Below are 15,441 nucleotides of genomic sequence, written 5' to 3'. Positions count from 1 at the left end.
AGTCGGTACTCTTAACCACTGAGCCATCTCTCCAGCCCTGTACATTTTTTGTTTTCATTTTTCCCTTTAAAAGTTTTTGTTTTTGAGATGCTCATTATGTACTCTGGGAAGTCTCTCTTAGAGCAGACTGCTGACCTTTGATGATCCTCCTGCCTCCAGTGCCTGCCTTTGTCTCGTGAAGATTACAAGTCAGGCTTCAAGCTTCTCTCCCTCTCTCTCTCTCTCTCTCTCTCTCTCTCTCTCTCTCTCTCTCTCATGATGATGATGATGATGATGAAGGTGTGTGTGTGTGTGTGCATGTGGAGACTACAGATTAACCTCAGCCACCTTCCTTCAGAGCCATCCACCATGTTTTCTGAGACAAGGTGGCTTAGGATTCATGGTCAGCTAAGGCTGGAAGGCCAGTGAGCCCCAGGGATCCAACTGTCTTTTCCCCCCCAAGACTGGCTTTTATAATGTGGGTTCTGGGGATCTGAACTCTGCTCCTTGTGCAGCACTTTATTGACTGAGATATCTCCCCAACCCTCCAGCCACACAGTTGTACAAGAGAAAGCCTTTTATGTCAGGGATGGAGTGTAGATCGGCATTTAGTAGGACCTGTAGTACACCTCTAGTAACAGAAGAGGAAAAGTATTTTCTGAAAAATAGACGAACAAATAAATGTAATAGAAAAATAAATTGGGCCAGGCAGTGGTGGTGCATGCCTTTAATCCCAGCACTCGGGAGGCAGAGGCAGGCGGATTTCTGAGTTCAAGGTCAGCCTGGTCTATCTACAAAGTGAGTTCCAGGACAGCCAGGGCTACACAGAGAAACCCTGTCTTGAAAAAAAAAAAAAAAACTTGGGTGTAGTGGTACACATCTGTAGTCCCAGTTGCTCAGCAGATCTAGAGAGAGAGGAAGAAAATAAAATTATATGTGTCGCCTCTTACTTCTTCTGGGGTCAGCACAGGACTATTATTCCTGGCTGCTTCTGCCCAGTGTAGAACTGCAGACTACAAATCCCAGCATGGCTCGGTCATAGAATTTCTCCATGCCACGCCCCCTCCCTGGGAGTGAGTTGGGTCTGGAGGGCGGGGCCGGGGGGGGGGGAGCTAGGCCCCAGGCACTGCGCAGTGCCTGGGGAGTGAGATGCCTCTGGATCTCTGGGGGTAAGCAGAGCGCAGGTGCTACCGGTTTGCGTAGCAGCTTCATCAAGTAGCTGGCATTTGTGGCAGCAGTATCCACAACAGGTGTGAACAGGTGGGTGCATCGAGGGGAACTTGAGAGGGATTGTACACTCGACCCTCTCGTAAGATCTGTGTCAGAGCTTGGAGAGGGGAATGAGCCAGCGGAGAAACTGAAGAGGCCAAGGCTTCCACTCTAGGTGTGCCAGCCCTAGTTGCGCAGCAACAGGTGTGAGCTGGTGGGGGAAGGGCGGTGGCACCCGCTCATAAATAAATCGTTCTTAATAAGAGAAGGAAGACACCTCAACTCCAGTCTGAACTCTGTCACATACAGGGATGCGTCACTTGTCCCTGTCTTCCTCAATTCGTCCACCTGTAAAGTATTCCTAAAGGTCTCCATTAACAAGGGTATCGGGGGACGCCGAGGTTTGCAGAAACTTGACACACTTTGGGATTACCTGGGGGTCTTTAAAGACTAGCAGTGCTTGTCTCCATCTTCATAGTTAGAATTCTGAGCCGACCTGATCCTGCATATTGTGTGGTGTGTTTTGTTTTGTTTTTTGGTTGCTTTGTTTTTCCATGACAGGGTTTCTCTGTATAGCCCTGGCCATCCTGTAACTCACTCTGCAGACCAGGCTGGCCTCGAACTCAGAGATCCACTTGCCTCTGCCTCCAGAGTGCTGGGATTAAAGCCGTGCGCCACCACTGCCTAGGATGGTTTTGGTTTTTTGAGACAGTCTGTAGGTCTGGCTGGCTGGAACTTGTTCGGTAGACCAGGCTAGCCTCCAGATCACAGAGCTCTGCCTGCCTCTGCCTCCCGAGTGCTAGGATTAAAGACTATGCCACTGCATCCGGCATTGGGTCTCTTTAAAGCTCTCGGAGAGGAGCCGAGGTGGCTGGGTGTGGATCCTGCTTCCATTGCTTTGTAATTAAGGGGTTCTGTGTAGTTTGGACCTCTAGGCCCGTTTCCACACTGTCTTTAAAATAGGCACGATGGCGAAGATGGTTGGGAAGCTCCAGTGAGAGGGCAGGCAAAGGCAGAGAAGGGTGGCAAGCGCACGGTGCTCAACAGCACAGTTGTTATTTCATGTACTTCAAAAATGGCCACTATGGTGTCCGAACGTGAAGGAGGCTCTTCCTATCATGGAAATTCGTTGCTCTGACTGATACTTTGTACTGCTCCCATTTCTAAATCCCATTTTCTAACATTTTATGAACATTAAAAATTCCTTATTCTGACCTTTACCTGCCTCATTCAGGCCAGAGGAGCATGGAGCAGGGGCTTGCCCAGATTCCTGAACTCGGCCTGGCCTGGGCTCCCATCCCCACCCCCTCCCTGTCCTATTGGGTGGCTGCCTGCTGACCCCACTGGGACAGTGTCCCTATTCTCTGCAGGAGCAGAGCCTTAGGAGGGGGCCAGCGGTGCCTGGCCTGTTTGTTTACTAGTGCAGCCTTGCAAGGTTCCAGGCTCTCTCGGGAGGGCAGGGCTGGGGGCTTCTCGCTCAGGAGCTGCACTGAATTGTGAGGTCTGTGTATCCTGCTCCTCTGACAGGTCCCACCCGACTCCATCCTGGAAAGTCCTTTTGAAGAAATGGCCCTGGTGAGGGGCGGCTGGCTGTGGAGACAGAGTGAGTGATTCTGGGTCAAGTGTTTGTCTGCCTTGCACCTGATCCCCGGGCAGGGAGGAGGGAGGCAGTGTGTCCCACGCATCACGGTGGGCCGGACTTTTCTCCCCTGCACCAGGACCTCTGGCCTCCCATTTCTTCCCATTTCTGATTGTTTAGCAAAACTGTATACTTTAAGACCAGCCAGATTTCTCTCTTTGATGAGCCCTTTCTAGTTGTTCCTCTAACCCTCTCTGCCCGGAGCACTAAGCTGGGTCGGAGGCTCCCTTCTCAGTCGCCACACTAACTTACAACTGCTTTGACTACCAGTCTTCCTACCTCTCCTCCCCACCCCACACTGGCCCTAGACGCTAACTGTACACCCCTCAGGGTTCAGATAAGTTGGATGGCCTGTGTGTTCACAGCAACTCCAACCCAGGCAGGACCAAGTCCATAGCTCAAGCAGAATGAGATACAGCTCTACTTAGAACCATGGCCCTAGAAGCCCTCTTTTGGGGAGTTTGTGACGCATTGCAGAGAATATAAAATTTCATGTAGCCCTAGTTGGCCTCAAGCTTACTATGTGGCCAAATATGACTTTGCACTCCTGCCTCCACCACCTGAGTGCTGGGATCACAGGCATGTAGCACCATGCCTTGCTTTTTTTATTTTCTCTGAGATGGGTCTTACTCTGTAGTCCAGATGGACTTTGAATTCCCTTCGGCCTTCGAGTGCTGAAACTACAGGTGTGAGCCTCCACACCTTGCTTAAGAAACCCTCTAATGCTTTGAACTAATGCCTAGAGTCAGTGGCTACGGCACCTCTGCCCCAATTTAACCAAAGCCGTGAACTGAAGAGGAGCTACTATCTTTGGGCTAGGAGCCCTCATGTCCCTTGCCCTCGTCCATTCTCAGTTCATTTAGTTTGGCAGACACCAAAGACAGGTCCCGCTCAGTTTTAGGATCTCGTGTGGGGAGGGGCAGATCCCCAATCTGGTTCAAGAGTCAGAGAGGATACAAATGACTGTCACTCAAACCAGGGACAGAAGCTTCCAGCAGGGAGAGGTGTTTGCCTTTGAAGAGTCTTGGGCTTGTCTTGGAAGCTTCCACAAGTTGGTATGACTCATCTTTTACAGTTCAATGCTTTTATTGAGCCTCTAGTGTGTGTCAGGCCGGTGGCTGGGAGAGATGAGAAAAAGAGAGGCCTTGTCCTCATTTTATGAGGTAGAGAGGCAAAAGAAATGACAGTAATGGGGCCCAGAGCTGAGGGGATTCTGGGAGCCCAACTGGGGCTCTTGCCCCTAGCAAGCTCAGGGCTCAGCTTCCCTGGTGGGTCGGGAATCTCACGCAGGCTCCATCCTCCGCCGCTGGAAGCGGAACTGGTTCGCTCTGTGGTTGGATGGCACGCTGGGTTACTACCATGATGAGACGGCACAGGACGAGGAGGACCGAGTAGTCATCCACTTCAATGTCCGAGACATAAAGGTCGGCCAAGAGTGTCAGGGTGAGTAGAAGCGTTTCTTTGGTGGAACTCTGCCCCTGGTCAGGGTCTTCCCTATGTCTAAGAATTGTACTTGGAAAGTTCTTGGGTGCTTCCAGAGAGCTCCCACCAACACTGCTTCTGAGCTCCTGCCAAATGTAGGTCAGTTAGCTAGGCATTAAGAGACTGGTCCTGAGACTGGTCCTTGGTGGAGTTCTTACCCTGTGCTGTGCCCCATAGGTGGTTCCAGATAAAACACCTGCAGGTTCCAGAGAGTGGAGGAAGATGACATAAGTTCAGAGAAGTGGTGTGACTGGCCTAGAGTCACACAGCGAATCTAATGGTTCAACCACGACTGAGGCCACAGTAGAGTAACTGAGAGATATAGGTTGACAGGGTGTGCAGGGTACAGCAGACCCCCCAAGAAAGTATGTGGGATCAGAGATTAACAATGGCTAGCAAACAGGACCCCAAGAAGTCAATGCCTGCCATTGTGTAGTTTCCTGGGGTCTCTGGAATCCCCATGTGTGTGTGTGTGTGTCTGCTTCCAGATGTGCAGCCTCCAGAGGGCAGGAGCCGAGATGGCCTGCTGACAGTGAACCTGCGGGAGGGTTCCCGCCTGCACCTGTGCGCGGAGACCCGGGATGATGCCATGTGAGCGGATTCACGGGGCGTGTGGAGTGGGATCTCGGGGTGCAGCTAGAAGAGCGGATCAGAGGGCAGCAGCATCCCAAAGAACTCAGGGATGGAGGCACGCCTGCCGTAGGTGCTGGGTCTCCAGACGTTTAGAATCAGATAATTTGCAGCCTGTGAAGTGATCCCTCTCCCAGGCTGATAGAAAGGAGCTGACATGCCCAGTGACATCTCAGAAGACCCTCTAAGAGCTGTCCTGGTGGATGGGACTCTTGAGCTGGGGGGTAGGCCTAGACCTGCCTTCAGCAAGGCAATGTCCAAGCAGGGCACCCTGATATTAGGTGCAGCCCATCCTTGGAAGACAAGGGTACCTTCTTCAGTGCCATCGATTCCCATACACTCTTTCCTCTCCTACCCTCAGCCTGAGCAGCTGGGCCTCTGTCCTGGTGGAGAAGGAAAGTCGTGAGTGTGTGGGTGGAGGGGCAGCTATGCTCTGGGCGACAGCATAGAGCTGCCTTGTCTACCCCAGTCAGATGCCATGGCAACCAACAAAGGCCCAATTGTCCTGTATCCTCTGGGCATTCCTGAGGCTTGGGCCATGGCATTGTGAAGCTGTTCAAGTTGGAACATGGAGGTGGGTTGCAGGCAGAGCATCACCCAGTCGTGCAAGGTTCAGAAGAGACACCCTGCCCTCCCCAACTCACTTAGGAAAACTGAAGGGAAAAAGCTGGACAAAGAGTTATTAGCTTACCTCAGGACCCATCCATGTGACTAGGGCAGTAGAGAGTTGCTCGGTCTACCTGAAGTTGGGAAAAGTGGGGACTTGGGGCTGGGTCGGGGAGGAGTATCTACAAGGTGGGTTCCCCTTACACGTACCCTGCAAATCGCTCATCATCTGGAGGGTTTTGCTTTGCAGAGCATGGAAGACTGCCCTGTTGGAGGCAAATTCCACCCCGGTGAGTCCCTGCGCGTTTCCCCCACCCCGCTGCCCCATGTGCCATGGAATCATGGGTGACTCAGACTCGGTCTCTGCCTATGACTTCAGTCTAGAGTGGAAAAGTTCATGTGGACTCCGTCCCCTGGAGTCCCCTGTGGAGAAGGGAGGAGTCAGCAGGTGCTCCCAGGAGTAGGGAGAGAAGCTACCATGAAGCCTCACTGGAGGGTTACATGGGAGCTAGAAAAGAGGGATGCATATATCAGATATGATGCCACTCGAGGGTGGGGTTATTGTTCCCTCTCTGCAGATGGTAAGACTGAGGCTCATTTGTCCACATAACAGATAGGTATTGGGTTCTCACTGTGTGTCAGGGACCATGCCAGGGGCCAGGAGATCAGAAGTAAAGCAAGGGATGGATGTAGGCTCTACCTTCCTGCACTCATTCTAGAAGGGGCCAGATATAAAACAACTGATTGATTATTCCATGTTGATTCCAGTCACCGTTCTGGCAGGACTGTGCAGTATGTGACCCTTTCAGTGACCGAATCCAGGTGTGAGCTCACTGAAAGCTTAACCCGAATCCTGCAGGATAGACATAATGGGGTGAAGGTGGAGCTTGCAGGATAGACATAACGGGGTGATGGTGGGGCTATGGTGAAGGAAACAGCTTTCCAGGCAAGGGGGAGCAGAATGTGCAAAGGCTGGAAGGAGTTAGGACAGCAGGGTGACTGAAGCCCAAGGAGTGGGGAGGACAGCTGGGAGTTCAGGCTCTGTCTTGTGCTAAGAATATCGGTTATCTTTTATTTTGTATTTAGAGTATCACTTTGGATTGCAGGCTGGCCTTGAACTCATCACGTAGCCCAGAGTGGCCTCAAATTTGCAGTGATCCTCATGCCCCAGCTCTCCAAGAGCTAGAATTACAAACATGAACTGCCAGGCCTTGCTTTAAGGATCCTGGGGGTTGCTAACAGCACCCATAAGCCACTGACGGTTTTGAAGCAAAAGGCAAGAATGGACTGGACAGCTCAGCTCTGTCTTTTACAGTCTTTGAATTGATTTATTTGTGTGTTGTGCGTGTGTATTAGTGGCTGTGCACACAGGTGTGTGGAGGCCAGAGGTCAACCTTGGTGTTGTTCCTCAACAGCCATTCACCTTAGTTTCGTGACAGAGCTACTCCCTGGGACCTGTTAGACTGGCTGGTTAACAAGCCCCAGGGATCCTCCTGGGTTGCTGTCATAGCTCTGGGACTGGGCACATGAAGCCTTGCCTGATTTTTACACGGATGCTGGGGATGGAAGTTGGGTTCACTGCTTGCAAGGCAAGCCATTCATTAACTGAGCCAACCTCACAGTACTAGACATTTTTTGTTTGTTTGTTGGTTTTGGTTTGGTTTGGTTTGGTTTGGTTTTTCTGAGTTAGGGTTTTTCTCTGTGTAGTGCCCCCCCCACCCCGACTTGGAACTTGGAGATTCTCCTGCCTCTGCTTCCCAGGATTAAAGACCTTTGCCTGGCTACCAGACTTGTATTTTCAGAAAGCTGGTCTGTAGCTAGTACAAACCAGTGTATGCTTATAATCCCAGCACTTGGGAGGCTGAGACAGGACAATTAAAAGTTTGGGGTCAGCAGTCTGGGGCATAGAGCCAGACCCTGTCTCAAAAACAAACACAAAAGGCTGGCTGGCTGGTAGGTAGGAGCAAACAGTAAAGGGTTAAGTGTGAATACCCAGGGACCATCTAGGAGGTGGGGCCAGTCTCCTGGCAACAGGATGTGGGTGTGGACTAAGCCTTGCTGGCTGACAGGCTGAGGAGCACAGGCCTGGAGACTGGTGGAGGTGAGAGTTTGAAGAGTTGCCTGAGGCCCAACATGGGCCCCTACCTGACAGACTCCAGATTCCACACTTGTTGCTTCTGCCTGTGGAACAGCTGAGACCTCTCTCACCTGGAGAGACTGTCTACTGGGAAGCAGCAGAGAAGACGGTTAGAAACCCTCCTGGGTGTATCTTCCTGCAGAGAGCCAGGCACTCCGCTAGCTAAGCACTGGAGATGGTTATGTCATTCCATCCTCCGACAAGGGCTTGGGGGATGGTAGTGGTTGGTGCTATCAGTCCCACTTTACAGATGGGGGAAGCTGAGGTCTGAGGACTAGAGGTGGCTCCTTCGGTCTCACAATCTTAAGTTGTTGTTGGAGCCTTCAATGGAGACTTGGTTAGTGGATGTAGTGAGGAAGCTGGCATTGGTAGGAGGAGCTACGTGAGCAGAGGCAGGGAAGGGGGATGCGTATGCGTGTCTGCTTGCTAATCTGTGCATCTAATAATGGCAGGAGTCTGGCCTGGTTGGAAGGTTTACCATGGAGGAAGTGGCATTGGGGCGATGACCTCTGAGGTCATCAGGGCCAGCTCAGGAAGGAAGAGATTTTTTTTTTTTCGAAGGCTATCAGAGCAGTTGAGGGTCACAGTCAGATATTGGGAGCAGACTTGTGTTCTCAAGTGGGAGGCGACTGCAGGAAGCCTAGAAGGAGGAACAAGAATCATCATCAGGGAGGGTGTCAGGTCAGGCCAAGCACGCTCTGAGCCAAAGCCCTCTGCATCAGTGGCATTGAGGACAGCATGAGGAAGGAGGTGAGGGCTGACCGTTCTGCACTCTGTGACTCTATGAAGCCGTCTTGCTCCCTCTCCGCCTGCTATACGGTCTGTTTACTTCTGCCTGGCTCCCTACCTGTACATCTGCCTGCCCTACCGACCCCTTACCTCTGCCTGGTCCTAGAAATGCCCTCTCTTTGCTCCCCAGATCCATATCCCTCTGGGATCTGGCTTACTAGAGCTGGTGCTTGTGTTTGTTTTTGTATTTGCATCTGTATGTTCACATCTGTGTCTGTGGGCTTCTCTGTCCTCCAGCCTATGCAGGAGTGACCTGTACCCCATTCTGGGAGGAGGCTCCTGGGGATACAGTCACAGACGAGGCTGGAGTTGTGGGGTAAAGAGACTGGGATCCCTGTGTGCCTGAGACTGAGGTGGGAGAGTTGGAAGGAGGCCATTGGTCCTTCACTGAGTAACAGATACTCGTCTCCGTCCCCAGCACAGGCACAGCTGGCACAGGACTCTGGTAGGGTCCTGGTAACATATCCTAGTCTCTTAAGGTGTAAAGGGCATCTGACATCTCCTCCCTCTCCCTTGGGTTTCTGTGGCTGGAGCAGGCCCCAGCTGGAGCCACCGTCCCACCCAGGAGCCGTCGGGTTTGCCCTAAGGTCAGTTGTACGACCCTCTCATGGAACCCCTGTAAGGTTGAGAGGCGGATCTGGGTAAGTTCAAGCTCAGCCCTTCCTGCCTCCTCTCTGGCCATCAGGATGAGCCCCCAAAGCCACCTAGCCCATTCCTTTCATGTTTGTGGACGTTAATGGCTCCCCTTTCCTCACTGGACCACATCTGGCTTTCAAGCCCATGGAATCTGGCTAGACTTGCTTGTCACATGTCACCCTTGTGCTTGCTGTGTCCTCTGCCACTGCTGCTCTGGTTCTCTTCTCATCCTAACAACTCTCATGCAGTCCCTGCTGCCCAAACCCTCAGCCTTTCCATTCACCTGGCTAGCTGATGCTCATCCTTAAAGAACCACCTCAAAGGCTGCCTGCCACCTCCTCAGTAAGGACTTACCAGGGCTTCAGGCATTGTCACCCAGGGTACAGTGTCACTATTTCTTAGCACTGGTTTCATTCCACTTGGTCTAAGAGCCACTTTATTCCTGTTTAGACCATCTGAAACTGGAACTTCCTTCAAGGCAAGGACCAGGTCTCATTTGCTCTGCCCAGCTGAAGCCCAGTACAAGACTGTGTGCACAGCATGGGCTCAATGAGTGCCCAGTGACGGGGACAGTCTTTCCTTACCCCCTTCATAAGGGACTGGCATAAACAAGTCACTGAATGAGGAAGGAAAGACAGGAAGGGACATAGTCTGGATTTGTCCTTGTCCTGGGTGTTTCTTGGAATCAGGATGTAGTAGTACTTTGCTTATCACAATGAGTGGATACCCGACAAGAAACAATTGAAAGGAGGAGACTTCTGTTGGTTCAGTTTGAGGGCATGCTCCTCCATGGGGGAAACATGGTGGTAGAAACTTGAAGCTGCTTGCTCACATCTGGGCCAAGAAAGGGAATGCCAGTGTCGGGCTGGTTTCTTCATTTTCCTTTTCTATTTAGTCTGGAACCTCAATCCATAGGGTGGTGCTGTCCCATTCAGTGGGTCTCTCCTCCTTAGTTAAGTCTCTGGAAACACAGCACAGATATCCCCAAAGGTGCATCTCCCAGGTGGTTCCAAGTCCAGTCAAGTGACAATGACGATCAGCCAGCACAGTCTCGGCATAGCACCTGGTCTGGTGAGAGCAGACATGGGAGCTTGTGGTCCTAATGGTCAATTGCAAACTCTTTTCTTACTCAATGATGCTATTTTAGAACCACTTAGGGACTTACATGACAGCAAATGTTGATATCCTCTGCGTGCTGGAATCTCCTGAGTCCTAGGTGGGGCCTGGGAACTACATTTATATGCATATAAATATTTTTGTGGTGCTGGGGATTGAAAATGGAGCCTCCCACATGCTAGGCAAACACTGCTTTTAATACTGAACTCTCTATACCCCTAGCCTGGAAATCTGCATGTTCAAGATGTAACCCTTGGGGTTAGGGTTGTGTCTCAGTGGTAGAGGACATGCTCAGCATGTGTGAGGTGCTGGGTTGACCCCACCTATCATACTGGGGATAGATGAAGTTTCTTGTGATTATAGCATGCAGAACAATTGAGCCCAGAAGTCAACAGATGGAGTTCTGCTTGATTCTCCAGGTAGTACTGAGCAACTGATGCTTTGGGAGGTTATTTAACTTACTCCATCATCACAGAGAGGCCTGGAACTTCAAGTGGCAATGCCTAAAAATGGGATTGCAATGCCTAAAAATGGGATTCGAAAGACTGTAAATCTAAGAACCCCACAGCCAAGGGATTATTTTCATGTAACCCAGTGATTGGACAGCACTGTCTCCTCCCACAGGGGCTGGGCTATGGGAGAAGCCGGCAGGCTTCAGTTTCAGGAGGTCTCTGAGGTCACCAACTGGTCGCTAGGTGCTTTGAGTTTTCTTCTGGGCCTCCCAGAGCTGGAGGGTAGGAGGAACAAATGCCCCAAAGAGACATGAGGTTGTATTTTCCATCCACTCCAGAGCCTCACAAAGCTACCAGCTCAATGCAGCTCCAGGGCAGACTGATGTAGTCATGTTGATTCCCTGTCTTGCTTAAGGATTCTTCAGTCTTTTCTAGTCTGACTTTTCCCCAACCATTCCTTTGAAGGACATTTTTCCCTGTCAAGATCACATCTAGTGTCCAGGATGCTAAAGCCAATGACATACTCCCTCAGCACTGACCAATGGTTGTCAGAAGATTAAAATCCCGAGACCCTGTGGCCTTGGGAAAGGCCAGTATGGAAAGACAAGAGTGCTAAGAGATCGAGATGCTGCTCAGTGGCACATGCTTGCCTAACATTTATAAGGCCTTAGGTTCAAACCTCAACATCACAAGAAAGAAAATGCTGGGTTTGGTAGAATGTGCCTATAATCCTAGCACTCAGTGAGTGAGGCTGGAGATTGTGAGTTCAAGGCTAGTCTGGGCTATGCATCAAACACCCACTCCTCCCAAAGAGTAAATGTTCTAGAGCCAGGCTTAGTGGTGCAGTCCTGTAACCCCAGCACTTGGGAGGTGGAGGCAGGAAGATAGGAGTTCAACGTCATTCTCATCTGAATAGTGAGTTCAAGGCCAAGCTAGGCTGCAGGAAACCCTGTCTCAAAGATGGAGTGGAGGGAGCTGGGAAGAGGGCTCAGTCAATAAAGTTCTTGCCATGAAGAACTGAGTTTGATCCCCAGGACCTATATAAAAAGAGCATTGCTCTCCTATAATCTCAGTGCTGGGGAAAAGAAACGGGGCTGCTAGGGGCCTGCTGGCCAGTCAAGATGAATCGGCAAGTTCCAAGTTCAATGAGAAACTATTGAAACAATAAAGCTGAAAGTGAGTGAGGAAGACCCCATGCAGCAACGTCTGACATCCACATACACACACTGTTATGATCCTGAACGTTGTGCAACTTCAGAAGGACCACGCCAGGCCAAACAGTTCCACGTGAAGTTTATTGGGAGAGAGGGGCAAGGTGGCAGCAGAAAGAGAAGTGGGGAAGAGAGAGAGAGACCAGGGGGGCCTTTCTTTATATATGGGTGATGACATCATTACAGGTAAAGGTGAAAGAGGTGAGCCAATTCTGGGAATAGAGTGGCTGTTGCCTTGGCAACAGGTCTGCGGGTCCCACCTGTGGTATCACGGGTTTTCGGAGGTCCTGATACCAACACACATGCTTCCACACACACACTGGGGGTAAAAAGGAAAGGAACCCTTAAGGAAGGTACCCACTAGATTTCTATTTTTTTTTTTTTTAAACTCAGAAATCTGCCTGTCTCTGCTTCCTAAGTGCTGGGACGAAAGGTGTGTGCCACCACTGCCCAGGCCCACTAGATTTCTTGGTTCCAGTGTGTGACAAGAACATTTACAGGAAGAACAGGGCAGAGAGGGAGGGGATGGGGAGGGCACAATCCATTTGTATTAGTTAAGTTGGACACAAGCGGACTTCTAAAGAGAGTTGGGCAATTCTGGTGTGAAGCCTAGTGAGAGATACAGTGAGAATGGGGCTGGGGGGAGTCCCAGGAGAGAAGGAATTCTGACACCTTCCAAGTCGGCTACCCCATGAGTTAAAGTGGTAGGTTTGGATTGACAGTTACTGTTAATCATGCATGTATTACTGGCTCCTGTCATCACTATCCCTTGCAGGTGATACAAGCTGAGGGCCTTGACATTAAGTAGCACACATTGGGGGGTGGGGGTGGGGAACAGGCCAGAAAGGTTAAGAGAAAAGATAAGAGGTACTATCCAAGTTAGAGAGAGACCCTAGGAGGAAATACTTGTGAGCCCAGGAGGGCTTCCTATAGTGGGTAGCTTCTGAGCTGAATCTGGGAGGTTGGTAGGGGCCTGATGAGGTTCTCTGTGCCTCGTCCATAGCACTGGGTACTATGGAGATAGCAATGCTTGCCTTGAAGGAGCAGAGGTGACACTAGGGAGCACCTCCCTTGGGACCCCGCTATGCAGTAGATGCTAGATGGTAGTTATTTCAATGACTACTTTTCTTTTCCTTTGCTCTAGTCCTCCTCTAATTCATGCCTAGGGCTTGGCCGTAGTCCTCTTCCCTTGACTAGGAGAATAATCAGTTGGGTTTCTCTGAGAATATAGCATTGTAGAGTTGTTAGACTTAGAAAGTTGAGAGCCATGGGAAATTTGGGCAATATAGAAGGCCAAGGTAGGAGAACAGGCATCATTGGGAGCTGGATGTTTTAGGGGAGAAGGGTTATGGACTCTATGGGGAGGCCACACCTTTTCCCTTTAGCCCTGGGGAGGAGGGCGGCTACAGAATGAGAGGGTCAGGATCAGGCCCAGACCAGGAAGTCCCTGGGCATTCAACCTGACTGGATTTCTCAGGTACGCGTCTACAGCCCATATCAGGACTACTATGAGGTGGTGCCACCCAACGCACATGAAGCCACATATGTCCGCAGCTACTATGGGCCACCTTATGCAGGTAAGTGCCCCTAGCATGCCAGTCCATCTCCTGCCACAATCCTGTGCCAGGTCTTGCCCATGACCCATCAGTGAAGACTTCACTCTTTGAGGGTATACATATTTTCCAGATCTCACCCTCCCAGATCCTAGATTCAAAACAGACTCCCTAGGCTCGCCCCACTCAGCCAGACTGCCGAACAATGATAATCTTGTGCTGCTAGCGACCCCAGGTGGCTATTGCAGAAATGACACTCTTCCTAATCCCAAGGTCTTAGTTACTAGTGTCCATCCCAAGAACTGCATGGATCCCCGGGTGCTTAGGGATCCTGGGGTTTCCTGCAGCCCATCTCCAGTCCCACAGTCACTATCAGTGGCATATGTATGATCTGTAGGCTGCAGTAGAGGGTGCTCTCAAAGTCTTATTTCCTCTGACTGGGGAGCAGAATGAGTTCATGCCTTAACATGAGATTAGACTAGTCTCCAGCACTGACCCTGATTTGTATGACTTTTCTTACAGGTCCTGGTGTGACACATGTGATAGTTCGAGAGGACCCCTGCTACAGCTCAGGGGCCCCTTTGGCCATGGGCATGCTTGCTGGGGCTGCCACGGGTGCTGCTCTTGGCTCACTTATGTGGTCGCCTTGCTGGTTCTGAGCCCTGAGTCTCCGACCTCTGTTTGTGCATGTAGAAGACCCTTTCCTTCTGGATCCTCTGCTATCTACCATCTAAACTGTCCCATTCTGACCCCTTTCTCTCCATTAAGCCCTCTACACTTGGCCCATTCCTCCCACCATTTATCCTCTTTCCGTCTCAAAGGAAGCTAACATCTCAGGCACAGACATAGCCAAAAGTCCATGCACCTATTGCCAGGCACTCATAAATCACATGTGGATTTTCTCTACACACAGCAAACATAACGTCATTCGGCTCTAAGTGTCTGAGGCCAGGAGCTCACAGGAGAGCAAACAACAAAGCTACAGTTATCTGTCTGGCAAGGATAAGTGGGGGTAAGGAGCAAGGCAGACAGTCTGGGTGCCCGAAGAATCAAATAACAGTTGGAGTTGTGGCAGGGGTTGGATTGTGGTGGTTCTAGCTCTAGGCTTGCTGGATAAGCGCATAACAGGGCCTTTTATGGAGTGAAGTTTCTTGATTTCAGCTATAATGAATACTTTGCCTGTCTAGTTAGTACTGGCAGAACATACCCTTATACAAAACATGGAATTTGGCACCTTTTCCCCACTTGTAGCTTCCCTACAATAGCTGAGCTAACCCTAAGGTTTCCTAGCTGTGGGAAAAGGTGAGTTCTTTGAGACCTCTGGCCTTAGGAAGTTGCTTCCATTAGGAAATGCCTTTCTGATCCCAGGATCTCAGCTCGATGACATTGACTGTTAACATCTGAAGCTTATTCTCTTCCTTCACTCTGGGGGGAGATGGCATTATTTTGTTCTGGGGCCTGACCCACCTTGGCACCAGCCTGGGGAACCCCTCATGTGCCTGTCTGTAGGTGGCAAGCAATATCTCCATTTGATCCTGTTTCAAACTATTCCATTACCCTGTCCCAATTGCCAATAGAAAAGCTAAAATCCCTGGCTCAGTGGCTAGTGTGTCCACGGGCTCAGCTGCAGACACTAATAAAGACATGATTGGCCCCAGAACTGGCTTTGCTTGTTTTGTCCCTCCAGGATGCTTCCTTGAGACAACTCTGTGACACAGCATTTACTGTAGAGTGCATTATGAGTTTAGGTGGAATTGGTGAAAGCTATTTGAGCTGAACAATTTGGGACAGTTCATTATCTATCTTGCTTTCCCTGGACTATCTATCACCTTAGCTCATAGAACAGAGATGAAGTTGCTTATCTCTGCAGAGTCAAAAAGAGGATCTCTGTTCTATGAGCTAAGGTGATAGATAATCCAGAGCTGGCACTGTCTGCCAAGAGGCTTCTGATGTTAGAATATTTGTATGTGTGCATGAATGTAGAAAGCCAGAGCTCGGGCTG

At 50.5% G+C, this 15,441-nt stretch overlaps 1 protein-coding gene across 2 annotated transcripts; it reads left to right on the top strand.

Moving 5' to 3' along the window:
• The first annotated feature begins 1,152 nt into the window (after positions 1-1,152).
• Positions 1,153-15,091, top strand: Plekhb1 (pleckstrin homology domain containing B1). Of its 2 annotated transcripts, XM_029534882.1 has the most exons (8): positions 1,153-1,239; positions 2,716-2,791; positions 4,118-4,270; positions 4,798-4,900; positions 5,796-5,835; positions 9,008-9,112; positions 13,364-13,463; positions 13,962-15,091. In XM_029534882.1, exons 2-8 carry the CDS (start codon positions 2,755-2,757, stop codon positions 14,096-14,098), a joined length of 675 nt encoding a protein of 224 aa, XP_029390742.1. In that variant the 5' UTR covers positions 1,153-1,239; positions 2,716-2,754; the 3' UTR covers positions 14,099-15,091. The 2 variants fall into 2 exon arrangements, with proteins under 2 accessions (XP_029390742.1, XP_029390778.1); XM_029534918.1 differs by lacking the exon at positions 9,008-9,112 and having other exon boundaries at positions 1,223-1,239.
• Positions 15,092-15,441: the final 350 nt, after the last annotated feature.

This window comes from Mus pahari, chromosome 1, assembly GCF_900095145.1.
Source record: "Mus pahari chromosome 1, PAHARI_EIJ_v1.1, whole genome shotgun sequence".
NCBI classification, from domain to species: Eukaryota; Metazoa; Chordata; class Mammalia; order Rodentia; family Muridae; genus Mus; species Mus pahari.
The sequence above is the reverse complement of the archived record's forward strand: the minus strand, read 5'-3'. Positions and strand labels throughout refer to the sequence as shown.